Below are 27538 nucleotides of genomic sequence, written 5' to 3'. Positions count from 1 at the left end.
CCGCCGAATGTCTACGTTAACCCACAGCTGCTAGCGGGGTCCGCGGCAGCGGAGGTCATAGTGGCGGGTAACGGTGTGGACTCACCGGAGTGTAACTTTGGGCACCTCCTTCACGCGGGAGATTGTCACCACTACCCCTTCCCCTGTCCCTCCATATGCTAGGCCGCTGGCCAGAGGAGGCGCCTTTTACTGAAGTTTTAGAAAAATGACCACGCATTTTAGGGAAAGGTCGTGCCCGCTTCCCAGCCTCACCTAGTCTGGGCTACTGCCAGGATCCGCCTCCCAGCACCCCTCCCCCCTTTCCCCAACCTAGCGGAGGGAGAGATGCCAGGGCGGTGGAGTCATGCCGCTGGCTTGGGCACCATTGGCTCATGCCTGGAACACGCAGCGGCGAATACGCACATCTGGCGGTGCGCCCGGGCGGCTCCCGGCCTGATATGGAGATAGAGGGCGGGCGGGTGTGTGTGTCCCGGGCGTGCGAGGCGCGCAGGACGCGAGGCGACCGCCCCTTCTCGCACTTGCATCACCAAGTCCGCGGTCTCCACCCACCTTTTGCCCCGCCTTCGCCCCTCCTTCACCCCTCCTCTGGCCAGTTCTCTCTGGAAGCTATTAATAGCATTACGTCAGCCTGGGATTGGTAACCTAGAGTTAAGCGGGCTCCCTGCCAACGCGAGGGCTTTAAAAGGGGTGATGCAACGCACTCCCAGCCACAGTCTCACTCAGCGAGACGCTCCGCGCACGGTGCTTCCCCGGCGGAGCCGACCGGCCAACCCGCGCTCCGGCAGAGTCCTTGGCGCTCGCCCGCCGGCGGGACAGACTGCCCGCCTCTAGCCGCTCTCTGGACCCTGGCCGCCCCGAGCGAAGACTGGAGGTGAGTTAGAGCCACGCCGAGGAGCTCTGCCCTCCCCACCCCAAGTTCCCCTCTGGTGACCAGTCCCGGGACCCTTGAACCACTGGGGACCCGAGCCCTAGTTTCCGTGGCACAGTCGCTCGGCTGAGCTGCTCTTTGCCGCTGCCGCTCCGAGCTGGGAAAAAGTTTCTGGTAAAGTGAAAGAACAAACTTTCTCTTTTGACTTGACGCGTGAAAGATGCCCAGGGACGGAGGAGATCGCGCGCTCTCAGCTTGCAATTAGGAGAGGTCGTCTGGGTGGGAGGTGGGTGCAGGTGCGCGGGGGCGACCCACACTCTGGGGATTGCGGTCCCCTCCTCCATCCATCACTTCGTGTCCAGCGGGAGCGGGTCTCTCCTAAACCTGCGGAGAGGCGCGGTGGCCGCGGCTTGTGGAAGCGCTGCTCGGGGTAATGAATGGAGAAGGACGCTCGGACGGAGGTCCGGCACAGCCGCTGGAGGTCGCCTTGCTCTCCCCGGAGCAGAGCTCTGAGCAGCTAGACCGCGCAGAGCGCTGCGAGCGAAAGTGAGTTGGGATAAGTTTGGAGGCGGCGAGCGCTGGCGTGGCGCTGTCCCGGGGCTGAAGGCGGAGAGGTCTCCGCAGCCACTAACGTCGGGCGGCTAGGCTTGAGACGTCACTTCGCTGTTGTGCTTGTTGTGCTCTGGCTGACTTTTAACTGGCCCTTGGGTTTCTTTGTGTATTCGAAGTGAACCGAAGGAATCGGATCAAGCGGGAGAAGGGACCAGGGTGTGGAACTGCTTGTACTGTATGTGGTGTGTGTGTGTGTGTGTGTGTGTGTGTGTGTGTATGGGCGACAGGGGAACTTGTTTTGTTTTCTTGTGACAGAGTCTCACCCTGTAATCCAAACTGAATGTAAAAACTCCTGGCAATCCTCCGGCCTCAGCCTCCCAATGCTGAAATTACAGGCCACCACGCCCAGCACCTTTCTGTGCTGTGCTGTGTGGTTCAGCTAGCCAGGTTTTGACACATTTGTTTCTAGAGTGAAATAATTGAAATAGAAGGATCCGGGGAGGGATGTTGAGTGAGGGGGCTCCCCACCCGGTTAGGGTGTTCCTAACCGGTCTCTGAGACACGGCAGGAAAGGGGGCTTCTCTTCCATCTCTGTCTCCACGCCTTCTCCCATTGGGTTGGGTTCCCTGCTCCGACCCCACGCTCATTTTCTGTATGTTCCTCCTAACCATTGTATTTTCCTTGATTTCATCATGTAGCTCATGGGCTTTCTTATAAATTAAAGGAGTTGGCAAGCCCAGTTATTTAAAATGTTTGTTCTCTCCTCCCGTCGTTTCACTCTTTTGAGACAAGGTCTCCCTGTGTAACCCGGGCTCGCTTTAAATGTATGGCAGTCTTCCAGCCTCAGTCCCCAAGTGCTGAGATTACAGGCGTGTGTCACCAAGAAGAGAGCGCATGCTTTGCATGTTGCATTTGTTGTGAGATTATGTTACCACTTGCAGGCTCTTGCTTGGGGGTGGGGCTGGGGTGGGGGTTGCGGTTGTTTCTGTCTGGAGCTTTCAGAGGCTGCTGACCAGGTGCCCCGAGTGAAGAAGACAGCGCCCAGCACCTGTGGCTATCTAGATCCCTTCTCAGGCACACCAGTTTCTTCTGGTCTTCATTCTGTCAGAGCCTCCTCTATGAGGGGTGCCAGGGATGGGACTCTTGAGCCCTCAGTTGCCTACCCAGCTCTGTCTGTGGTTGCTTTCTTGGTTGATCTGTTGAACGGATGGGGTCCTCCTGGTGTAGTGCAAAGTGAGCAGAGGGTGGGTGTGAGCAGCTTGGGGGAACCAGACCACACCCATCTCTGTGAGTTTAGTTAGGCAAGTGATTCTCTTCCTGGACCTCAGTTTACACAATGGCAAAATGGGGATTTGATCTAGACAATTCTAATGCTGGGGGTCCCGGGGTCCCTTTAGCCAGAGTCTGTGATTCCTTAGGGAACTGGCTATAGGGGTTCCCTGACAGGGGAGGAGGGACATAGCCAGGACCCCACAGAAACTTTAAGAAAGAAATTGTTTTCTATATGAAAACTCACAATCTCTGCCCATCCAACCATAATGGCGGAGTGCTGATATCAGCAAATTGGGTGTAATTCACCTGGTGTCTTGGGAACTCAGGGGTCAACCACCAGTTGTGACGAACTGGCCTGAAATTCTTGAGGGTTCCATTCAGTTCCTGATGAATAGAAATGAACAGAATTGAGCTAAATCAGGTTCCCTGAGGGGAATGGGGGAGATGGAGTCAGAATGGAGGTGTGGATGCTGATTTCCTTATGTTTTAAAGTTTGTGCATGTGATGGGCTATTTCCCCACAGCCCTGGGAGAGAATTGGCAACCTCAGTCACAATTTTCAGATAGGACACTGAAGGTCAGAAAGACCCTGGCTCGGGAGTGGGCACTCAACTTGTGAGGAGCAGAGATAGACCTGGAGACACTGTCTCTGACCCTGAAGCCCAGGCTCTCATCTCCAGCCTTCACACAGGAGAAAGAACAGGATGTAGAGAGTTAGGAAGGTGGCTACTGATTCCCCAGTACCACAGGATGGTGGTTGGCAGACAGTTTGGAGGGAGGAAGTAGAAATCAAAAGTGAAAATTCAAAGACATCGTAAGCTACTAGGAGATAAAAATCTAGGAGCCGAATTTCCAGCTAAATGAGGGAAGTTTCATTTTCTTGAAAATGATGAAATTGCCAATAATCTGACATGGTTTCTGATTGGAAGTCGCGAAGCAGAAGCAGAATCTGGAAGCTAACCTGGAAAAGGGTTTTATGATCAGTGTAGAAAGTTAACTCTGCCCACTCCAAACCCCCAAGTGCTCCCCTCTTTGGGGCCTCAGTTCCTGAAATCAAGCTGAAGTTTTAAACTTACTTTCCCTGGAGAACACAGTCCGACTCTAGTCTGACTCTCTGGACTCCTCTGTGCAAGACAAACTGGAAAGAACAAGTGCCCAAACCTTACAGAGTGCGCGCCCCCCCCCCCCCACTCCCTGTGACGATGGGAAAGGTTTTCTTAACAGCTTTACCACACGCTCCTGTCCCCAAGTAAGCCCCACCCCCAACTTTTCACAAAAACATTCCATACCACTGACATTCCTCAGTTTCTTCCTGACTTTACACTAAGAATGTCGTTGGGGGAAGTCCTAAACAGCGGGCTTTAACTTCAAAGGGCTCATTAATAAACTTAACTGGGCGGCTAAAGGGGCATGCTCAACTGCTGTGGCTCAAACTAGTTAAGTTTAGATGAACTATTCAGTCCCACAACTGATGGTCAGGCCTGTGGCAGCTCTGAATTCCACGCCTGGACTGTTGTGGAGTTTTCATTTGTTTTTGGTTCTTGTTTTGTTTGTTTTTCCAGTAAAATGGGAAAGAAGAGTGCATAGAAGGGTGCTGAGCCTCTGGCTTCAGAAGTCAGAGAAACGTCTCCCAGCCACACGGGTACAGGGTCCAATTAGGAGACCTTCCGTCAGTACTCCTGTCTGGGACACAGTATATTCATTTCTTGAGTTTTGACTCAGCAGTCACTGGCCTGGAATTTCTGCCTCCACCAGAGGGCCTTAATCCCCAGGGAAAGGGATCCTGAGGAAGGGCTCTTAATATCAAAGACTAGATCCCAGGGAGTGTCCACAGGAGGGCAGCCATCCCTCTGCGGGAGATCCTGGTGGCAGAATGCTTCCCAGGGCATTTCTTGTATTATTTTCCAAGCTGCTCACACCACTCTTGGGGAGTTAGGGTACTCATCACCAGCCTTCCTTTGCAGAGGAGAAAGCCACTAGGTTACTGTCACCACACATAACTGAATGGTCTTCAATCTCGGTTTAAAAACAAAAAAATCTGGTATGGGGATTTTATGGAAGTGAGTTCTGAAACCACTCAAGATGAATCCCAGCGTCCCATACTATTCTGTATTAATGGGATCTGTCTAAATCTCAGTTAACTCATGTCTGAAATGGGACTAGTTTTTACAATGCTGGCCATAAAACTCACTCGAGGGCTCTAGGGCTCGAGGGAGACAAGGTAGATTAGAGATTTGCCAAAAGGTTCCCTGCCCTCTGGGACTTGGCTGATGACCAGTGTAGCTGAGGATGGTCACTATACTGCTCCTGCTTCAGGAAAAGGCGGGTGGGGTCACAGGGGCAGCAAGTCTGCAGCAGAAGGAGGCACCAGAACACACTTCCGGATTGCTTCTGTCCTTGGTTCCTGTCGCCCCTGTGGGTTTGCTGACCTATAGACTGATGAGGGCATTTGCTACGGCCACCTCAGCTCCACTTTATTTAGTCGGTTGTCTAACTGGTCAGCGGGCTTCGTGGGCCAGCTGGGCCAAAGCTTCAGCAGTGGTTTGGGGCTTTCTCAGCCAACTTCCACATGTAGATGGAGTTCCACAGGACCAAATTACCTGCTCCTTCAAGACCAGGCCCATCCTAGGTCCCCCTCTGCCCCTGTTCCAAGCCTCGCTCCTTGTACCTCAGAGCTAAACACCCCCATAAAACCAGAACTTCACTCGTGCCTGCTGAGGTCCTTCACTTTGCCAGCCTTCTCATTAAGAAGGAGCTCTGTGTTCCTGCATGTCCTGAGTTACCTCCGTCACCATTCCCTGCTGAGGACTGGGACAAAGAATCACACCCTTCATTCTTACCTTCTCCATACTGGAGGGCCCAGCTTCTTCCAGGAGAAAACTCTGCCGCAGAGTTGTTGAATTCAAGGCCCCAGCTACCTAACTGGCTAACAGATGTGGCTCAGATTCAAGTGTCTTCCCATTTCTTTGTGAAAAGGAGACTGAAAATGGGATCTCAGAAGGCGCTGGTCTTTTTGTTTTTTAGTGGTTTTTGTTTGTTGTTTGTTTTTGTTTTTTCTTTTAGAACTGAGGTCACATTTGCATCTTCTGTGTACCAGCCACAGAAGAGCCCAAAAAGACAAGCCCCTGAGCTCTATTTTAGATGTGTCTCTGAGCTATGTGCTTTCTGTATCTGTTTTATTCACAGTGAGGATAGCATAACATTTTTTTGATGGTTCATTGAATTTAATTAGCATTGCTTGCACAGGTGTGGAGTTAGTTATTGGCATGTGGGCAACTTAACTACTAAATAAGTGACCCCTTTAACTGCAGGGTTCACTGCTAATAGCTCCTGGGTTAGGGTTGGGACCTTATGCCCTTCTCTACAGGTCCTGTGCAGGTAACCGAACTGCCACAAGTTCGTGAGAGGAACTGCTGTTTCATGTCCAGAAAACAGCACTCCCCAGTACTCTGCTTTCCTCCTGAGCTTTTGGCCCCAATGTTGTTCCCTGAGCTATGAATGTGTGTGTGTGTGTGTGTGTGTGTGTGTTGCTGTTTAGGGCGGAACACCGAACAGCACTTATTCTCAGCACCTTGCCCAGTTACGGATCTACACGTTAACTGCTGCCTGTTGCAAAAAGAAACTGACCAAGGTTGAGGGTACTGCTAATCTGTGGGTCAGAACATAAATATTTAGGAGGCAGTCGGACAACATGTCCATTGAGCAAAACCACAGTAGTACGTCCTCCTTTGTGGCGGGTAATTTCTCCAGCCACGGCAAGGCCTAGGCCTGAGGTGAAAGTAAGCCGGAAGCCCCGGGGCTGAGGGGACTTTGCTCTGGGTAGGCTGTACTTCCCGAGGTTGGACACCACACCCCAGGACCCTTGAAGCAGTTTGTGCTTAATTTTTTTCTTTCAGCAAAATGATGCTGCAACACCCAGGCCAGGTCTCTGCCTCGGAAATGAGTGCGACCGCCATCGTCCCCTGCCTTTCACCTCCTGGGTCACTAGTATTTGAGGATTTTGCTAACCTGACACCCTTTGTCAAGGAAGAACTGAGGTTCGCAATCCAGAATAAGCACCTCTGCCATCGGATGTCGTCTGCGCTGGAGTCGGTCACCATCAACAGCAGACCTCTGGAGATGGCCGTCACCAAGTCTGAGGTGGGTTCTGCAGCACGTGACCACTCATTCCTTCAGCTCATGCTTGTCACACTCCACATTCCAGCACATTCCAGCAGGAGGCGTAGGGTTGGGGAGTCACCCAAAGCTCGGCCTCCAGGAGGTTAAAGTCTATTGTCTGAAGATAATGGAGCAAGGACTACATGAATGAGCAGGTGTCAGGTGCACCTGAGAATGGGCAGATAGAGTGTGCGGGTGTGTGTGTGTGTGTGTGTGTGTGTGTGTGTGCGCGCGCTTGGGTATGTGTGCATGCATGTGCATGTGTGTGTGTATGTGTATACATGCGCGCGCGCGCGTGTGTGCGTGTGTGTGTGCGTGCGTGTGCATGTGTGTGTGTGTGTGTGGTGTGCGAGATCAAGAGGCTGGAAGAAACAGGAAGATCAAGAGAGTGGTGAGTTTGAGGGCGATCTGAGGTACATATCAAGACTTTTTAAAAAAGAGAAAGAAAGAGAAAGAAAATTGGATAAATAAATAGCTTGAGAGGCAGGTATAAGGCCTCAGCAGTTAACACACTTGTTGCTCTTGCACAGGACACAGGTTCAATTCCCAGTACCCACATGGTGGCTCACAGCTATCTGTAACTCCACAATTTTAGGGAATCCAACATCCTCTCCAGGCAACCGCATAAATATGCCACAAATACATAAACATGGGCAAACACTCATACATGCAAAATAAAAACTATGTTTCTTTTAAAACAACAAGGAAAGGGAGACAGAAGCAGACAACTGCACAAACGTGGATACACACAGGCAAAGGCTTCTGTGCACAGAAGCAGGCAACTGCAAACGCAGACACACACAGGCAAAGGCTCAGGCACATATACAATAAAGCTTTTTTTTTTTTTGGTTTTTTTTTTGGTTTTTTTTTTGTTTTTTTTTTTTGTTTTTTGGGTTTTGGGGGTTTTGGTTTTTTGGTTTTTTGGTTTTTCTGAGACAGGGTTTCTCTGTATAGCCTTGGCTGTCCTGGAACTCACTCTGTAGACCAGACTGGCCTCGAACTCAGAAATCCACCTGCCTCTGCCTCCCAGAGTGCTGGGATTACAGGTGTGCACCACCATTGCCCGGCTAATAAAGCTTATTTTTTAAAGAGAAGAAAAGGGTTCTGAGATTAGCTAGAGGTGAAAATTTCATTTTACATTAAGAGACCAAGAAAAACTTCATTGGTCACGGCCTATTAGCTGAGACCCGAGGAGAGGTGTGGGAAGGGTTCGCTCACGATGGGGAGCATGTGGGCTGGAATGGTACTGGGCAGGTCACACAAGCTTCTGTGGAGAGTAGAAAGGAAGCCACTGGAAGGCTTTTGGACAGAGAACAAGCAGGTCTGACACGTGCTCCTGTGGGTTCCCTGGACCCCATATTGAGTAGACTACTAGTGGAGTAAGCCAGAGAAGCATGCTCAGAAATGAAACTGTGAGACCCTGTGCTTACAGGAGGAACGTCTGGGGTACAGTGCTGAACGGTGGCTGGCTTCTGGATCTGACTCTCGGGCAAGGCTGCCTGAGGTTTGTGGAAAGACGAGTGTGTCCGTTTGCTGCAGGGCTCGGGACTGTTGAGGACAGGTGGAACAAGAGCAGAACTTGTGTCCTTGGGAGATGTCAAACAGGAAGGCACAGATGTGAGCTGGGAGTCCTGGGCCAGAGAACCAGGGCTGGAAAGCATCTGCCTGTGGATGGTGCTTGAAGCTGTGAGTTTGGTGAGGCCACCTTCTGTGCAGAGACTTTCTAAAGAAATGAGGAATATGGTGGTGATTTTCCCTACCTGATGGATCCAAGGACCAGTGCTCATACATCTGGGACACCGTGTGTTTGCTCTTTGTTCACATGTGTTTACACACATGCACTGTTCTGTGTTGAGAAACCTTTCCATAAGATGCCTGGAGTAACAACATGGCTACTGAGCCATGGTTACTTGTAGCTATGCTGTCTCAAGAACATCAGAGGTGAACACTTGTAACTTTGCTAGGCTTTCTTGGTTAGGATTATTTTAAGTTTACTTAATGGGTGTGACCACAGCTGTGGTGTAAAGAATGAAACTGGCTCAAAAGATGTGAGTCTAAAATGATCTTGAGGTCTGGGGTTGTAGGTCAGTGGCAGAGTGTAGGACCTTGCATTGCATTGGGGGTCAAAAGAGATTGGTCAATGGGACTGATGTTTGTGGAAGGTCTGAGGGGAACCTGGCTCATAGCATTTGGCAGATGGGAATGGACTGTTTATGATGCTGTTGCTATGGGAGCCGGTAGCGGCATTAGCTGTGCTTCCCACTAGCTCAGAGGAGGTCAGAGAGGGTACCACAAAACAGTCATGGGTATTGAGCCCAGTACTTACAGAGGTGTAGGTTAGAGCCTGGTATGTTCTGTGAGACTTTTTTCCTCTGATGATATAGTTTGAAATAAGATACAGTTGTCGGGAGAGATGAGGAAGGGAGGCTGCACAGTGGGTGGACCAGGAAGGACGGTGGGGGTCTCTAGAGCGAGAAGAGTGAGCAGGTGGTGCTGCTACCAGGTTACTCCTGACTCTAGGCGAAAGGATATATTTATTTATAAAATAGTCGTTTTTTTCAAGTTCTGAATTACAGGGATCAATGTTTCGTTTGGTTGGTTTTGGTTTTGGTTTTCAAGTCAGGGTTTCTTTATGCAGCCTTGGCTGTCCTAGAACTCGCCTTATAGACCAAACTGGCCTTGAAATTATAGAGATCTACCTGTCTCAGAGTCCCAAGTGCTGGGATAAAGGGCATGCACCACAGCCGTCCAGTTCACATGGGCCAATTTAAGTATCAAAAACCTTACTTCAAAATCCAAATAAATTTTAAAGTAGATACAATTCCAATTTCCCACGTTATCAGTGTAATTCTTTTTTTTTTAACTTGTTCTTTGATTTTCATGATTCAGTCTTCGTTTTAATTTTTTTTGAATTTTTTTGTGTGTGTATTTTCTCTGCATGAATGTATGTGTGCTGTGTGCATGTCTGCTGCCCACAGAGGCCAGGAGTGGGTTCTGAATCCCCTGGAACTAGAGTTACACTTGGGAGCCACCGTGTGGGTGCTGGGAACCGAACCCAAGTTCTCCACAAGAGCAGCAAATGCTCTTAACCACTGAGCCATGTTCTCTCGTGTGTCTCTGTGTGTGTCTGTGTATCTGTGTATCTGTGTGTATATCTGTGTAGTATTTGTGTGTGTGTCTGTGTGTGTGTCTGTGTGTCTCTGTGTGTGTCTGTGTATCTGTGTATCTGTGTATCTGTGTATCTGTGTGTATATCTGTGTAGTATTTGTGTGTGTGTGTGTGTGTGTGTATGAGTGTGTATGACTTTTATATTTTCTGGGACTGTGGCCCTGAGGCATGAAGGATAGAGTTTCAGGCGGAGAGTCCCTGGGGCCCTGCCTCTCCCCACTGTAAAGCTTCCATCTCAGCCCACCATATCTTCTGACTCATAATAGGAAAAGGTCAGGAGTGGGTCAGTCATGGCACCCCAAAGCCGGCAGGGTCTGACACTGGGCAGACCAGGGAGAATTCATCCCACATGTACTTTTGCAGAGTACCTGGCTGGATGTGTCCACTGCTCATGGGTCCACAGACGACAGTGAGGGTCAGGGCGAACATCCACAGAGGACCATAGCCACCAAAGCTGGACATAGCTCTGTCCTCTGAGCACCAGTAGTACTGACTCAGAACGAGGCACAGGAAAGCAGTATGATTTGATGGTTGAATCAGCAGGTGGTTCAGGACTCTGCCTATCAATAGCATCCGGCTGTGGGCCTATCAATACCATCTGCTACCATTAATGGTCTCATGTCCCTCTCCTCCAGAAGCTCACTGACCTCTTGGGAAAGACGTACCATGATACTCCTGGTAAAGGCAGAGACATCAGTTGTTTTTCTGTAACTATGGCCAAATGGTTGACAGAAGCCCCTGGAAGAAGTTTGCTTTGGCTCGCACAGTTGAGGGGATACAGTCCATCCTGCAGGGGAGACATGGTGGCCAGGGAAGCTCCTTGCCCCGGTGGCGGGGGCCTGTGCCTTGTGGGGAGGGCCTGTGCCCGGTGGTAGGGGCCTGTGCCTGGTGGAGGGGGCCTGTGCCCGGTGGCGGGGGCCTGTGCCCGGTGGTGGGGGCCTGTGCCCGGTGGTAGGGGCCTGTGCCCGGTGACGGATGCTTGTGTACATTTTTCTAGCTCAAGAAGCAAAACTCAGATAGAAGTGGGTTTGGAGGTTAAGTCCTCCCTCTTCTTTGTGCCACAATCTACCCCTGCCAGCCATGTCTCCCACCCCAAAGGTTCCACAACCTCCCCAAACAGCACTGCTCTCAGGAGAGTGTGGCTAGGGATGATCTGATCACCCCTGATTCCAGAGGAGAGGACACACTTACAAAGCCTTGTGCATGTGTGCTTTGATTATAATTAGCATCAGCAGGTATCAATTTAAAACTCAAATTCTTATTTCAAAATCCAAATGCATTTTTAAGGTAGGTTTTAGGTTTCTTTCTTTCTTTCTTTCTTTCTTTCTTTTTTAGAAAGACAATTGTTTGTTCTTTTTAAAGATTCATTTATTTATTGTATGTAAGTACACTGTAGCTGTCTTCAGACACTCCCAAAGAGGGAGTCAGATCTCGTTGTGGATGCTTGTGAGCTACCATGTGGTTGCTGGGATTTGAACTCGGGACCTTCAGGAGAGCAGTCAGTGCTCTTAACCGTTGAGGCATCTCTCCAGTCCTTTTTCTTTTTTTTAAAGATTTATTTATTTATATGAGTACCCTGCAGTCATCTCCAGACACACACTAGAAGAGGGCATCAGATCCCATTACAGATGGTTGTGAGCCATCATGTGGTTGCTGGGATTGAACTCAGGACCTCTGGAAGAGCAGTCAGTGGCACTTAACTGCTGAGTCGTCTCTCCAGCCCCAGGTTTTAGGTTTTTAAAGCAGATTTTAGTTTACTAATTTCCAATATAATTCTATTTTACTGAACAGGCTTTAGATTTGGATATTCATTGTCAAGTGTGTGTCTGTACACGGGTGAGAAGGGGGTTCATACGAAAACCTAAGTCATGAGGCTGGAGCGGTGGCTCCATGGGGAAGAGCACTTGCTGCAATTCCAGAGGACTGGAGCTCCCAAGCACAGTGCGATGAGTGGCTGATGAGTGGCTCCCAGCGGTCTGCAGCTCCACCTCCTGAGGCCCCAACACCCTTTCTGCTCTCTGAAAGCACCGTGAATACATGTGGCAGATGTACACACAGAGAGATACAAACACAAATACATGATTAAACACAAACAAAACCCCACAGCCTTGATACTTGGGTTCAGGGCCACTTAAATGTGCGCCTTTTGGATTTTATAGGTGGCCCCGGAAGAAGATGAGAGGAAAAGGAGGCGGCGGGAAAGAAATAAAATTGCTGCCGCCAAGTGTCGGAACAAGAAAAAGGAGAAGACGGAGTGTCTGCAGAAGGTGAGTCCTGCCTGGCCCGGCCTCCCGTGAGGGGACGGAAAGCCTTGTGGGTGGCGCAGAAATGCCAGCAGTAGGCAGAGCATGGAGCAAAGCTATTAGCATGGAGGACGAGACTCTGGAGATGTATATATGTACACACACACACATACACACATGTATATGTACATATCTATACATACATGTTCATGCCAGCCTAGTTAAAGAGACTTTACTCACCAGTTTTACCAAATACAACAAAACTATAAAACTCTGTTACTGCCTTTGGCTCTCAGGAAAAGCTTTTATTATGGTCTTCGAGTTACTCTGGTGACCCGGAAGTAGTCCTTACAGTGGATCTGAACCCTGCCTCCCTGCTATGGGAGGAGCACCCCGCAGGCTGACACCGCACATAAAACACTAGGGATACAGCATGGGTTCACAGGCAACTCAGACCACAGAGCCTGGAAGTCTTTGCAGGGGCCATGTCTGCTCCCCAAGTGTGTGCAGGCCAACTTCTCAAAGAGACATAAAAACCTGGGATGTCTGCTCATTACTTCAGGGTCAGTGGAAAACAACAACAACAACAACAACAACAAACCCAGGAAGCTTCGGTGTTTCTGGGAATACATTTGTGGAGTCTTGGTGAGATCAGACATCCAAAGAAAACTCCACACTACCAGTTTGTGTTTCTCCCCGGCCCCCACGACCTTGTGGGGCCCAGATGCCTTCTGCACGGGCTGTGGACTGGAGCAGCCCTCTCTGAGCCCGTGGTGCTAAGGCAGTTCCAGCAAGCATGGAGCCGGGCTTAGTGGTTTCTCTAAACTTTCTTTTACATGTCTCCCAACTTCCAAGGCCTGTACAGGGTTCCTACCACCTTCTACCTAGTTTGTCCTCCCATCTTTGTGGTAGGACAGTTCCTCTAGCGGGTCTCTCTCAGTTTGAGGAGCCCCAAGGTTTCCAGGTGGTCAGCTCCCCCACACCCCCACTAGGCTTCCTCCTAATGCCTCTGCCGATTGTCCCTCAGGAGTCAGAGAAGCTGGAGAGCGTGAATGCCGAACTGAAGGCCCAGATCGAGGAGCTGAAGAATGAGAAACAGCATCTGATCTACATGCTCAACCTGCACCGGCCAACATGTATCGTCCGGGCTCAGCACGGACGGACACCGGAAGACGAGAGGAACCTCTTTATCCAACAGATAAAAGAAGGAACATTGCAGAGCTAAGCAGAGGTGGCATGGGGGCAACTGGGGAGTCCTTACTGAATCCTCCCTCTCCACCCCAAACCCTGAAGCCATTGGAAAACTGGCTTCCTGTGCACTTCTAGAATCTCAGCAGCTAAGAGCCGTTGGGGCAGGAGGGCCTGTGGTGACTACTGCGTTGTCCCGCTCTGCCCCGAGAGAACCGTGGAGCAGGCAGAGCTTCCTTTGTCTCACCAATTCCAAGATTTAGGCCTTACCATCCCGGCCATTCTCAGATGACCTAGCTGGCCCCAGGCTGGGGTCCCATGCAAAGCAGGATCCCACTAATGGGATCCGGGCAGAAGTGTCTTGATAGGTGGGGTGGGACCGCGTCCTCCACTGCGGCTAACAACATCCCTCCTAGGGAATATGGAGCGAGGACATTCGTTACTGAGGTTGTCCAATGGCCAGGGTATGCTTTCTAGAAAATACGCTGTTCCGTCCCAGAATGACTGTGCATAGGGCATTCATTTAAGAGCCTGGTGTTGTGCTATTTAGATGTTTGTCTTGCACGACATTGGCATGATTTTTCCGGGAGTTTCATCAGATCTGATTTCTGAGCGTTTGGGAGTCTGCCATTGTGGACAGTGTCCCTCAAAAGCATTTGGGTGACCATGTGAACATGCTGACGCCACAGGAGTGAAGCTGGCTGATGACGGGCTGTGCTGACAGAGGATGGACGGCTCCTTTCCTGTACCCACTGCTGAGGAAGAACCTGGTCACAGCAGTTTGTCCTTGGCTACAAACTGTTACAATGTCACAAAATGAAGGCAAAAGTCCAGCTTTCAAAGGGTGTAGGACTCCACACTCAGTGACAGGGCAGGAAGCGCCAAAGAGTCTCCGTTTTCCTTTCTTCCCACCAAAAACCACAGCCACAGCCTGTGGAGACCTGGGTTTGAAGCCAGGTGCAGGGCCAGGCGTCTGCATGGTGGGATGTCACCGGCGCTTTTGTCTTGTAGCTATTTTGAGATGTGGTCCAGAGCATTTCAGCTGGGAGGCCCCTCCCTCTGGCCACCAGGACTCTGGTTACTGTTAAAATTCTGATGTTTCTGTGAAATCCTCAGTGTTTAATCCCACCCAATAGTGTCATTACAGTTTTCTGTAAGAGAAAATATTACTTATTTATCCCAGTATTCCTAGCCTGTCAACATAATAAATATCAGAACAAGACCTGGTAAACCTGAGTGTGGCGCTGGTTTCTGCTGAGTGTTGAAATGGCGGCACTGCCTCTGTCATGGGGCGGTCAGCACTGAGTGCCTGGGGATGGACAGCCAGCTTCCTTTGTTCATGGGGAGACCCCGAGGTAGGGCAGTTAGTTGGCTTTTTAAAAATGTATATTTTATGTGTATGGGTGCTTTGTCAGCATGTAGTCTGTGCGCCACATGCATGCATGTGCGTGTGCACGTGTGCGCATGTGTGTGCGTGTGCATTGCGTGCGCGCATATGTGTGTGTGTGTGTGTGTGTGTGTGTGTGTGTGTGTGTGTGTAGGGATGTACATGAGTACAGTTGACTACAGAGACCAGAAGAGCTCTTAAGCACTGAGCCAGCTGTGCCACCCAGGTAGGTGACTTCTAACCCTGTGCCTCAGGCTGTTGACTGATACTCAAGGTTTCTCATTGACAAACCCTGAAAACAACACTACAGGTGTGTCCTTCACACCAACTGTTTGGCGCTAAGATAGCTTTTTGTTTGCTTTGAGTCAGTCTCAGTATGTAGCCCTAGGTGACCTGAAACATAATACACAGACTAGCCATCAACTCCCAAGTGCTGATCTGCCCCCAGAATGCTGGTTTAAAGGCACGCACCACCATGTCTGGCTTACAATAGGATTTTGATGTAAAGTCCAAACTTGTTAAATATTTCAGCCGTCAGTTTCTCCAAGCGTACAAATACAGATATGCCTAAAGCACACACGTGCTTTTAAGCTTGAGCCTTTCACTTGGGTCCTGGGATTTGAACTTGGGTCCTCAGGCTTGGCAGCACATGCCTTTACTGGCTGCAAACCATTTCTATGGCTCAGCTTGGCTTGAGTCTCTTGACCTTGCCTTCTGCCACGGTGGTCCTTGAACAAGTGTCAGCTTGACTTAGATATGTTAACATCTGTTAGCACGGGTGTGCCTCATAGCACGTATGTATTTCATGTATCAAGGAAAACGGTGGGGGTGGGGGTCGCGGGGACGAAGAAGGCTTGGGAACAGCTTTGGACTAGATGGGGGATGGGCCGGGTTGTTCTGAGAATGGTAATCCTGATTTTCTGGAATTTCATGTTCCAGTGATTTCTCCTTGCCCCTCACCCTCATTTTGCAGTACTAGAGATACACCAAGTCTTCCTTCCCTGGCAAACCCCAATACTTGAGTGGAGGTCTGAGGACAATATTTGAGAGTCAGTTCTAATCACATGAGTTCATAGGTCAACAGGCTTGGTGGCAAACACTCTGACCAGCTGAGCCAGTTGCCAGCCCTATGTCCTTGTTTGTTTCAACTGTTTCCTAATTTCTTTTAAGATTTATTTATTTATTATATGTAAGTCCACTGTCCCTGTCTTCAGACACACCAGAAGAGGGCATCAGATCTCATTACAGATGGTTGTTAGCCACCATGTGGTTGCTGGGATTTGAACTCAGGACCTTCAGAAGAGCAGTCAGTGCTTTTAACCGCTGAGCCATCCCTCTAGTCCCCCCCCCCTTTTTTCCTATTTTTTTTCTTTTAAAGATTGTTTGAACTGTTATATGATTTTAAACTATCTTATGTCACAGGCATGATTGTATCTCTCGTTGTTCCTAATCAGAAAAGAGCCATCTACCTCTTTAGCTAATCTGTATGAAGAGGAGGAAATAAAGACAGCAAAAGACAGCATTGCCCTAATCCTGTGGCTGTGGGTAGAGGTGCTACAACGAAGTCAAGGCAGTTTGAAAACTGCCACGGAGGGTAATGGGTTAGAGCAGAGGCAGAGGGATGCTTCCCGTGACCTTTACAGAGCACTGCACTGACACGTGCCAACAGGGCTCTGACTCCTGTGCTTCAGGTTGAAGGAGGCAGGTCAGGAGTCTGAAAGAATAAACTTACACAGGGCCATAGCAATTAGCACCTGGTTGGCCACATCTTCAGTTCCTCAGCTGCTGCCTGCAGGGCATGGCGACCTCTCACTGCACGGCCCCCAGTCACCCTTCTTTCTCTGCTGCTTGTGTTGTCCTGGAATGTGTCCCAGTTCTGTTTCAGAGTAAAGATCTGGAATGTTGTGGCTCAGGACTTGAGTTCCACTGTCATCATTTCATATTCTGTCAAGAGGTCAAATGCTTGTTTCCAACATAGCCAGCTTACCACCACCACCACCACCACCACCACCACCACCACCACCACCACCATGACCACCACTACCACCACTACCACCACCAGCATGACTACCACCACTATGACCACCACCACCACAACCACTACCATCACCACCATGACCACCACCATGACCACCACCACTACAACCACTACCACCACCACCATGACCATCACCATGACTATCACCACCACCATTACTACCACCACCACCACCACCACCACCACCACAACCACCACCACCACCACCACCACCACCACCATGACCACCACTACCACCACCACCATGACCACCACCATGACCACCACTACCACTACCACAATCACCACCAGCATGACTACCACCACCAGCATCACCACCACCACTACTACCACCACCATGACCACCACCATGACTACCACCACCACCATTACTACCACCACCACCACCACCACAATCACCACCACCACCACCACCACCACCACCACCACAGTGCTTGCCCTAGAACTTTGAAGGAACCTTTGCTTGCTTGCTACTCTAGCCTGTCTGAGGTTCAGGTGCTGCTGTCTTTGTGTCTGGGTTTGCCTGAAGGGAGGCCAGGCTTACACACCAAGCACTGTTCCAGGTTCTTGTAGCTCTTAACTCCAGAAGCTTCCAGACTCATTAAAAATTGGTCTTGGGGTCAGACTAAGTGGTGTGTGCAAGTGGATCTCTGGTTAAGGCCAGCTAGTCTATGTTGTGATTTCCAAGCCAGCCAGGGCTACACAGTGTGATCCTGTCTCAAAATATAAAATTAAAATAAGTGTTCTTGTGAAGAAATCCACACTGAGCTGCAGAGCTTACTGAGGCTGACTGGATGCTTATTAGAGGTACCATTCACCTCCTGGGACAACATCGCATATATCACATCCTGTATGTAGTATTCTGTCACTATAATACCAGAGATAAACAAAAAGAACCTGGGCTGCTGAGATCCTCAGGGAGTTAAGGCTTTTGCTGCCAAGTCTGACCAGAGTTCAGTCCCACAGGATGAAAGGAGACAACTCCCACAAGTTATCCTCAAGTGTACTGTGGCATGTACATGTACCTAATACACATGCATGTGTACACACATGTGCGCACACACACACACACATGCACACATGCACATGAACGCACTGACACATGCAAAACTATTTTAAGAGAGAAAGAGGGTTGGAAGGATGACTTAGCGGTTCAGGTACCTGCCACATGAAGACTTGAGCTCATAACTTGTGTAAATGCCAGGTGGACATGGTGGTCTGCCTGCAATTCTAGATTTGAGACAGAGACAGGCATCCCCAGAGGAAGCTGGCTTGCCAGACTACCCATATCGCCAGAGTTGGTGTGTCTGTGAAAAATCAACCTTGGGCCTTCATGTCTGTGTACAAGCACCACTCACATGGGAGTGAAAAAACACTGAAAAAGACAAAAGTTTATTGTGGTTCATGTCTTAGGGTTTCTATTCCTGCACAAACATCATGGCCAAGAAGCAAGTTGGGGAGGAAAGGGTTTATTCAGCTTACATTTCCACATTGCTATTCATCACCACAGGAAGTCAGGACTGAAACTCAAGCAGGTCAGGAAGCAGGAGCAGAGGCCATGGAGGGATGTTCCTTACTGGGTCGCTTCCCCTGGCTTGCTCAGCCTGCTTTCTTTTCTTTTCTTTCTTTCTTTTCTTTCTTTCTTTCTTTTTTTTTTTTTTGGTTGGTTTTTCAAGACAGGGTTTTTCTATGTCACCCTGGCTGTCCTGGAATTCACTCTGTAGACCAGACTGACCTTGCCTCCCTGCCTGCCTCTGCCTCCCAAGTGCTGGGATTAAAGGCATTCACTACCACTGCCCGGCTCTCTCCGCCTGCTCTCTTATAGAACCCAGGACCACCAGCCCAGGGATGGCACCACCCATAATGGGCCCTCCCCGCCTTGATCACTAATTGAGAAAATGCCTTACAGCTGGATCTCATGGAGGCATTTCCTCAAGGGAGGCTCCTTTCTCTGTCATAACTCCAGCTTGTGTCAAGTTGACACACAGAACCAGCCAGTACAGTTCAGTTTAGAAGTGTCAGTCTGTGATGGATTTGCCTTGTTTCTCTGGCCTGTATGGATACAACAAAATCCTGGTAGGGAATTTGTGATGATCCAAAATCACCTCATAACCTGGAGGCAGAGTGGAAGAGAAAGGCGGGGGCAGGGCGTCCCATAATTTCACTTCAAGACACACCCTCAGTGACAGGTTCTCCCACGGAGCCTACATCCCAGTAGCTCAGGGACTCCAAGTGCCTCTAACCCAGTGGTGTGGGGGACATTCGATCCTTAGAAGTATTGCTCATTCCACACACGAGGAGGTAGGAACTCCGAAGCTTGCTCAAGGTCACACAGTCAATGCAAAGTTGAAGGCTACACCCTTAAAAGCCACAAAGTTTGTGAACAAGAGTTCTAAAGGTGTATGTGCTATGTGTGTGAATGGAAACACACAGCCCACTATTTAACATCCAAATGCTTTGAACAGATGCACCTGCTGTATGTACAGGCTATGCAGCTGTATAGCCACCACTGATGGGCATCCACAGATCAGTCACTCCCCAGGTCCCACCCACCCACATCAGCACTTGGCAAACGTCTCTTCATTCTCCAAGCTTGTCCCATGGTTTTCGTGTCTGGCCTCTTTCTCTTAGTAAAGTGTCAAGGTCCGCCCATGTGGAGGCATGTCCACACGCCAGACCTCTCCACAGCTGAGTGATGGTGCTTCCTATGGAGAATCGATAGTTTGCTCATCTGCCTCTCAATGAATAGATCGGTTTGTATGCCTCCACAGCATGATGCGGATCCGCATTCATAAGGAACAGGGGTCTGGAGTACAGCTTCATCAAACCACCTGGGGGAGCCTGGAGTAGGGTCCAAGTGACATTCATTTGGAAACCCCGAGTCTGATTAGCTATGTGTCTGTGGCAATAGGCAGAGTCATGAGGATGGATATAAATGGATTTCTAAAGCTCTCCCCCACAGCAGGGCTGTGAGGACAGAAGGGCTTGGATGGGCTCTTGGAATTTAAGAACCTCTGTTCCTTACCCCCTGGCCCTGTGCTGTGCATTTCACTGGACACGCTGTAGAAAAGTGGGACACAAAACCTGGGGTCCTTAGGAGAGTAAATGGTCCTTCACGAAAGCAAAACTGACCAGGGAAAAACAAGGTAGCCCCTGACTCACTAAACCCTCAGCTCACCTACTTTCAAATGTGGTTGTCCAGCCTTCTTTATCATACTCTCTACACACATACACACATGCACACACACACACACACACACACACATATGCACACACATATTCAGGCACACACATGCACACACACATGCACGCACACACAAGCACACACAAGCACACATACACACACAGGCAGGCATGCACATTATATACAATTTCCCATGATGCAGTAAAAACAAATCAGTCTACTTTGTAAACATTTGACTGGCCCAAGTTTCCCTCAAGAGGCAAAGTCATGTGGTGATTTAAAAACAAGGATTTTAGAGTCAGCAGGACTGGATTCAAACATTGTAGCTTGTGGGTGTAGGTGATTCACCGTCAGTGTCTTGCCCTGTGAACTAGTACACATCCGTGGAACCTTTCACTGACGTGTGAGGTATCACACATGGTAAAGCGAGAGCGAGCAGTAATCTTACTTAGTAGAGGCCTGAGCTGCTCTGAAAGGTCATCAGCATCAACATTTACCGAGGTTTCCTGGAAGAATCAAGAACAGTATCCAGGCTAACCAATAAAACGAAACCATAAACTGGTGTTTCCAATTTCCCCATCTCCTCAAATCCCGCAGGCTTTGAATCCTTTCAATTTGGACTAAAAGCAGGAAGGATTCATATACAATGTTCCCATCTGATGCCTTTTGATGTTGGGACCCACCTGGCCCTGTCCTCCTGGAGGGCAGCTGGGGGATAGGACAAAGGGAGATGTGACAGTGACAGGTCACAAAGGGAGAAGGGGATAAATATGGCTGTGCGGGGCTCCAGGCCCTAGTGGTCACTTCTCCCACTAGGGCTGCAGTTCGTAGACTCTCAGGGAGCTTTCAAAAAAATCACAGGTGGAGGTCGAAGGGGTTTCAGACCCTGAAGAGAACCTCCCTGGAGTCTACCCTGCATCTTTGGAGAGGTTGGACTTGGGGTCCAGGCACCCAACAGCACCCCTTGCCAATCATCTGTGCTCCCACCCCCAGCCCAGGCCTCTTAGAGGCTCTGAGGCAAACTGGGGGCTTGTGGGGTGGGGTTGAGAAGATCTGCTGTACGTGCCACCTCTGTGACCCAGGAGCACTGCGGCTCCCCTCATCTGCGGAGACCAAGAACAACACGGGAACCCACCTTGACAGCGTACCTTTCTTGACACAAAATGTCCATGAAGAGCGAGTCTCTGTTACCATATTACACAGCCCAGAGTGGCTCTGGAGTTGGCATGTTCAACACCGCCATGGGGAAATTACAACGGCAGCTGCACAAGGGAGAGTATGACATATTCAAGTACGCGCCGATATTTGAGAGTGACTTCATCCAGATCACCAAACGCGGAGAAGTGATCGACGTGCACAACCGTGTCCGAATGGTGACCGTGGGCATCGCGTGCACCAGTCCCATCCTTCCGCTCCCCGATGTCATGCTGCTGGCCCGACCAGCACCATGCGATGAGATTCCCGGACGTGGCCAGCCCAACACCATCAAGGGCAAAAAACGCAAGGCTGGGAAGACCCTGGAGCTCACGAGGCTCCTTCCTTTGAAGTTTGTAAAGATTTCAGTTCACAAACGTGATAAACAGCAGCTGCGTCTCAAGTTCGCTACCGGCCGTTCTTGCTACCTGCAGTTGTGCCCCCCTCCCGAAAGCAAGGATGATCTCTTTTCCTACTGGGAAAAATTGATTTACCTCCTGAGACCGCCTGTGGACAGTAACAGCAGCACCTACGCCATCCCAGCAGGGGACATGATGAGCATGCCTTTTCTGGATGAGGAGCACAAGACAAGTCAACCGAAGAAAGACCCCCGGAAAAAAAGTGAGCCGGACCAGGTCAGCGTCAAAAGCCTCCCTGTGGCCACAGATTTGAGTGCGATCAGCGCCTCTGCTTTCGCTGGTGGGGAGGGAACCCTTCACGACTCTCACATATCCACTGTCGTGTCCAGGGTACCCACGCCCCAAATAAGCCCAAAAGTCTTTGCCAGAGAGCCAGCCACAGGGGTAATAGTGGGTGACTTAGTGGACTCATTGAGCTTGGTACCAAGCAGGCCTGAAGGCTCCGGACAGATAAACGCAGCTACAGCAGGGGACACCGTCACAGGAGCAAGAGGAAGCAGAAGCCATTTGACCATCTCAAGCTCTGGCAAGATGTCACCAAAGAACATGAAGCTCGCCTTGGCAGGGGTGACAAGCAAGTCCTTGGAGTACATTCCCAATGCGTCCGCCGGCCTGTCCCGGAAAGAGATTGTGACTATAACAAATCCAAGGATCGAGACTACAGGAAAGTCTGTTGGAGAAACAGAAGATGACCCAGTCCCAGTAGTCCTCGCCTTGACCATGCCAAGCGAGAGCCATTCAAGCGAAGTGACTGGACGTCGGAAATCCTACGCGGCCAGCACCAAAGCCCAAAAGGAAAGGAGGTCGAGAAGGGAGCAGAGAGCGAAGGAAAGAGCTGGCAGCACGAAGGAGAGGGCGAGCAGCAGGAACGAGCACCGCCACAGGGCAGGAGAAGGTCGCAAGACAGCAGGGGACAAGGAGTTTCGAAAATCAGCCAGCCACAGATGCATTGGCGATGACAAGAAAGACAAAGGCAGCAAACGCAGCAGCAGGTCGCACAAAGGGGTCAGCCACGTCCCCATCACGAAGGAGTCCCGGAGCTCCCACAAACTGAGCCGCACCATCTCCACCTCCAGCTCTGCCTCTACGAGCAAGAGGGTGGGCAGAATCAGCTTGTTCCTGAGAAACATCAGAGCCAACTTGGCTGCCAAAGGCCTGGCACCGCGTGGCCAAGATGTGGGCATCATGACTAAGACATTAGAGACAACCGACGTGAAGGCCATCATGGAGGGGGACAGCGGCCAGGGCCTGGAAATCATCGATTCTGTGACATCCGAGGTCATGGAGACAGTGACCTTTGAAGCTCATTAAAGTACAACTCAGAGCCAAAAACTGCAAAGGGGCCCAGGGTGTAGGGCCCAGGGCCCAGGGTCCAGGGCAAATCCCTGGACTCCACTCCAGCTTTCTCAGTGCAGTTTAAATAAAGAACCATCCTACCTGAAAAGGGCTGTCTGTATCTCCATACCTGGAAGGTCAGGAATGACCTCATAGTGAATTCTGTGATGTCATTGTGAGACTCCTGGCTGCACCTGGATGTGGACCCCCTCTCCTTGATGTGGGTGCTCACAGCTATGGCCGCTGCTCTACTTGTGTGATAAGGTCCTGGGTCCAGTCGGGGATGGGAGAGAGGATCAGCACTGGTTATTGAGATGGTCTGGACTTGGCGATTTTGCACACACCCGTGCACCTAGGACTCACACATGTGTCTGTGCTTGGGTGTTTGGGTTAGGTATGTATGTTTTGAGATACAGCTATGAGTATATTCCTAACTAAATGATTTAGTATCCCAACACTGGAAACAGGCCAAATAACAAAATGAGAGTTCATACTATGTAGTAGGTGGGTTATTCAGGCAATGCAACATAGATACATTTTCCTCATAATGTTGAAAAGGAGCAAATCAGAGAACAGGTTATCACTGCATTGATAGGATAGTTCAGAGACAAGACAAGGCGAAGGAAAAGTAAAGATGTGAACAAGATGGACTCTAGACTTTGAGGCTGTGTGTGTGTGTGTGTGTGTGTGAGAGAGAGAGACAGAGACAGAGAGACAGAGACAGAGAGAACATGGTGTCTGTGTGTAAGAGAGGGAGAGAACATGGTGTCTGTGTGTATGGAGTGTGTGAGAGAATATGGTGAAAGGGGGAGAGAGAGAGAGAGAGAGAGAGAGAGAGAGAGAGAGAGAGAGTTTACACATACATGGTCAGCTTGTGGATATCAGAGAACATTGTGTTCTGAGGAATCAAACCCTGGCCATCAAACTTGGCAGCCAGTGTCTTTTCTAGCTCTATTTAAGAAGTGAGTACATTGGTGATCAGTTTTTTACAACTTTAGTATTGCAAATATCGGCATTGTAATAAAATTTCCCCAAACACATCTTACATCTTTTCCTTATGTAGCCATCTTTTCTTAAGATTCCAGAAACCATAAGTGGTTATTAAAAAAAAAGGCTAAGGGGCGTTAACTTTGCCACCGTCCAGCGTGACAGGGTCCCCCAGCCCACTTCCTTAGGCAGAATCCTATTTGAGGAGCAAGAAGAGAAAATGAGTCCAGACTGGGCTGGCCACCAGACCTTGACAGGGAAACTCAGGAGGCATGGGCACTGTCTATGATCAAGAGGAGAAGGGGATTGTGGGGTCACAGACTAGATGTAGCCTGACAGTGCACATGGGCTTTTGCACTACAGTAGGGTCTCAGCTGCTAGTGACCCTGTCTAAGAAGGGTCCAGACCGCCCTTTAGGCGGCCCTTCCCTGTCCTGCAGCTGTAAACAGACTTTCTGCCTGGAATTCCAGACCTCACTTCCCATCTCCCAAGCCACTAATTAAACTCTAGAAAGGCTGAGCAGAATTGTTTTCTCCATACCAAATCTTCAAAACTTTCTATAGCTCAAAAAAAAAAAAAAAAAAAAAAAATCAAAGCTCGTGTCTAGGAGACTGGGTCTCCAGGTTCAAATCCTTAAAGCTGCTTTTGAGGCCAGCACAGACCAGCTTTGGGTGGAGAGAGGGTGGCAGGCATGGGGGTTGAGGGTTTGCAGCTGAGAAAGGAAGCTAACTCAAGATCTGCCCACTCCAAGCACTTCCTGTAGCCAAAGGAAGCGCTTGACCCCAGCCGGAGCAACTACTGGAGTGAGTCAAGTTTTTCTCAAGAAAGGAGGGAGCTCGCAGATTAGATAGGGCAACATCTCTGAGGAAAACAGCCATGGAATCATTAACCCAGAGCTCCTAGGAGATGGGAGGGGTTCCCTTCCTCCGGGAGGTTTACTCCTAGCCAGCCTGTCCTTTGGAAAGGCATAGAATCTACTGAAATCACACTGCATCTCTTTAAGGATTTCTACACAGGTAGGTGCGAGCTGGTCAGACAAAAACAGAAGAGAAAAGACGAAACAAAAACCTCACTACAAACATTTGCACACACGTAGCTGAGATGTTCCCTAGAGTTCTCCCAGTCCTGGGTCCTCACAGCTCACCCTCCACAACAGCATTTTAGAGGACTATCTAGCTGCAGAGGGACATTGCCCGAGTGACACCCTTCAAAGCCTGAAGGCCATGGTTTGGAACTATACTACACTACTCTGCCGTCGACAGAGTGAACACTCGGGGTGTGTCGTGCCTTAGGGAACCTGTTGGACTGTGGAAAAGGCTGCAAGACAGGAATCTCAACGGAGGAAGACGTGTGTTAGTGGATAAAACAGCTTGGAGGTAAAATCAAACAAAAACCCCCACATAGGGCATTAAAAGGGGTGGAGGGGCGAGGGGCGAGTGCCGGTGGGATGGAGGTGGGCCTTGGAATCTACAGAGAATAGGGGATAGAGCCAGGCTAGACTCTCCTGCAGCCTCCCTCGGTGAGTTGCTCAATAGAGCCCCTTGTGGCCATATGCTGTTACTGCCCCTTGGTGCTTGATCTAGGGGAGCCAGGGTGTTTGAGGACAATCACCTTTCCCTTTGCCACACCACAGTTTGCCTAATGCTGATTCACTGATCATCAGCCTGTCCGTCAGGGGCACCACCCCTGCAGCAGGTGGCAGTAGAGGTGATGCTGGGGAAGCTGGTAAAGAGGGTGTGCCTTATCCAGGCAGACGCAGGCTCCGGGCCCCTGTGGGGGACGGAGGGTGCAACTCTGCAATAGGCAGGGTGGGGTTAGCGTCGCTCCCTCTGCAGCCTGGAAGCCATTTGAGAAATGGTTATTGAATACCAATTGTGGGCAAGATGGGAACCGCGGAGGTGGCCCAGCACACACGGTAACAGGAACCAAGCCGGGCTGAGGTCAGATCAGAGCATTCGCCTGGTAGGTTCAGGACCATTCCAGCACCACAAACAAAGCGTGGTGGTGAGCAGTTTAGAGGGAGGCTTCGGTGTGAAGAAGCCTGAGGGGGGCAGGAGCACTCTGCAGAGGCAATGTCTGGCAAACAGTAGGATTTGAGAAATTCTGGTAGGTGCACCATGCTCTTCCAAAGCACCTCTGTGGACACGCTTACACAGATGTATGATGACCACCTCTCCACGCCATTCTCTTTCCCACTGACACCACAATGATTCAGGGAGAAATGAGAAAACACAGCCTTCTCCTGAGCCCTGGGATTACAGGCAAGTGTCACCATGGCTGGTTTATGCAGTGCGGGGATCGAGCTCAGGCCTTTATGTGTGATAGTCATCTGAGCCTCAGCCTTTAAGTTTTAACCTTTTTCTCTTGAGCCCAGATGAGTTGCAGTGTGAAGGAAAACGCAACACAAATTTAGTTCAGAAACAATGGTAACTCAATCTCTGGGCACAACTAAAATCCTAACTTGTAAGCCTTATTAAATCTAAATCCTCCGGTGGTGAATCCTTACAGATCCTTCATTGAAACTGAGAGACACTAACAATTATATCTTATCCTCACACTATCCCCATCCAAAAAGGACCAAACTCTCTCCTCCTCTCCAACCCGGAAGTCCCGCCTACTCACCCAGTGATTGGCTCCTTTATTCATTAGGGGATTGGTTCACAAGAAGTCACCTGAGTATGACTCACTCCTTGTTCGCAGCCTCTCCCAGGATACTAGAATTACCATCAACATACAAACAGTACCAGGCCCATCCATAACACTTATGTGTGTGTGCCTGTCTGAGTTTATGTGCACTACATACATGCAGATGTCTGGAACCACGGGGCATCAGGTCTTCTGGGATTAGAGTTAGAGGTGGTTGTGAGCCACCCAACATGGATACTAAGAACTGAATTGGGGTTACACCAGGTATGGTATAGCTTACACAATACCATGATGTATATAGAGGACTGGGTAGCTTTGTTGTAATTCCTAAGTGGGCAAAATGAAAAGTTGACTTCCAGTGGTGAAGAAGATAAGGCTCATGGGCTAGGGGCATTGGCTATTCTTCCAAAGAAGCTGGCTTTGATTCCCAGCACCACTAATGTATGGCCTGCCTAGAGTCAGCAGGCAAGAAATTCCATACCTGAAGAGTCCAGGCTAGCTTCAATCACACCCAGAGCCTTGAGGGAAACAGCTAACGGGGATTATCAACAGGAAGGCTTGCATGTGGCCTCCCCAGATGGTCGGTCTCTAGTGGTTAATTTGGCTTCCATGAGAACCCGTTTTCAGGTCACTGAGAAGCTGTTTCTGACTGTCTGTGACATCCTGAAACATTCTGTCCTGAAGAAAGGCTTATTAAGGCTTAGGAAGTCATGCCAGTGAGATGGGTCAGAGGAGAAGGGCATTTACCAACAATCCCCACAATTTACATGGTGGAAGGTGGGAAGTGACTCACACAGGTTGTCCCTCTCATGTCCACACATGTGCTGGGGTATACCCCCTCCCCCAAGTACATAAGTGAGAAAAGGAAGGAAGGAAGACAGACTCGGGAAGTAAACAAAA

At 49.9% G+C, this 27538-nt stretch overlaps 3 protein-coding genes across 3 annotated transcripts in view; 2 read left to right on the top strand and 1 right to left on the bottom strand.

Moving 5' to 3' along the window:
• Positions 1-27538, bottom strand: part of Nek2 (NIMA related kinase 2) — a 712524-nt gene that overhangs the window by 667198 nt on the left and 17788 nt on the right. The gene's annotated exons all lie outside the window — the stretch shown is intronic.
• Atf3 (activating transcription factor 3) lies at positions 618-14679 on the top strand. Its single transcript, XM_052200770.1, has 4 exons — positions 618-871; positions 6588-6831; positions 12177-12284; positions 13288-14679. Exons 2-4 carry the CDS (start codon positions 6592-6594, stop codon positions 13483-13485), a joined length of 546 nt encoding a protein of 181 aa, XP_052056730.1. The 5' UTR covers positions 618-871; positions 6588-6591; the 3' UTR covers positions 13486-14679.
• Positions 21221-22981, top strand: Garin4 (golgi associated RAB2 interactor family member 4). Its single transcript, XM_052200759.1, has one exon. The coding sequence runs from the start codon at positions 21221-21223 to the stop codon at positions 22979-22981; it is 1761 nt and encodes a 586-aa protein (XP_052056719.1).

Source organism: Apodemus sylvaticus, chromosome 12, assembly GCF_947179515.1.
Source record: "Apodemus sylvaticus chromosome 12, mApoSyl1.1, whole genome shotgun sequence".
NCBI classification, from domain to species: Eukaryota; Metazoa; Chordata; class Mammalia; order Rodentia; family Muridae; genus Apodemus; species Apodemus sylvaticus.
Note: the sequence above shows the minus strand (reverse complement) of the source record. Positions and strands in the feature narration are given on the sequence as shown.

What these genes read in the sequence shown, in the direction of transcription:
- Atf3 (XM_052200770.1), top strand. Translation starts at nt 6,592, where the DNA reads ATGATGCTGCAACACCCAGGCCAGGTCTCTGCCTCGGAAATGAGTGCG. An exon ending in TGGCCGTCACCAAGTCTGAG is followed by an intron (nt 6,832 to 12,176) that starts GTGGGTTCTGCA and finishes TGGATTTTATAG; the next exon opens with GTGGCCCCGGAAGAAGATGA. An exon ending in AGACGGAGTGTCTGCAGAAG is followed by an intron (nt 12,285 to 13,287) that starts GTGAGTCCTGCC and finishes ATTGTCCCTCAG; the next exon opens with GAGTCAGAGAAGCTGGAGAG.
- Garin4 (XM_052200759.1), top strand. Translation starts at nt 21,221, where the DNA reads ATGTCCATGAAGAGCGAGTCTCTGTTACCATATTACACAGCCCAGAGT.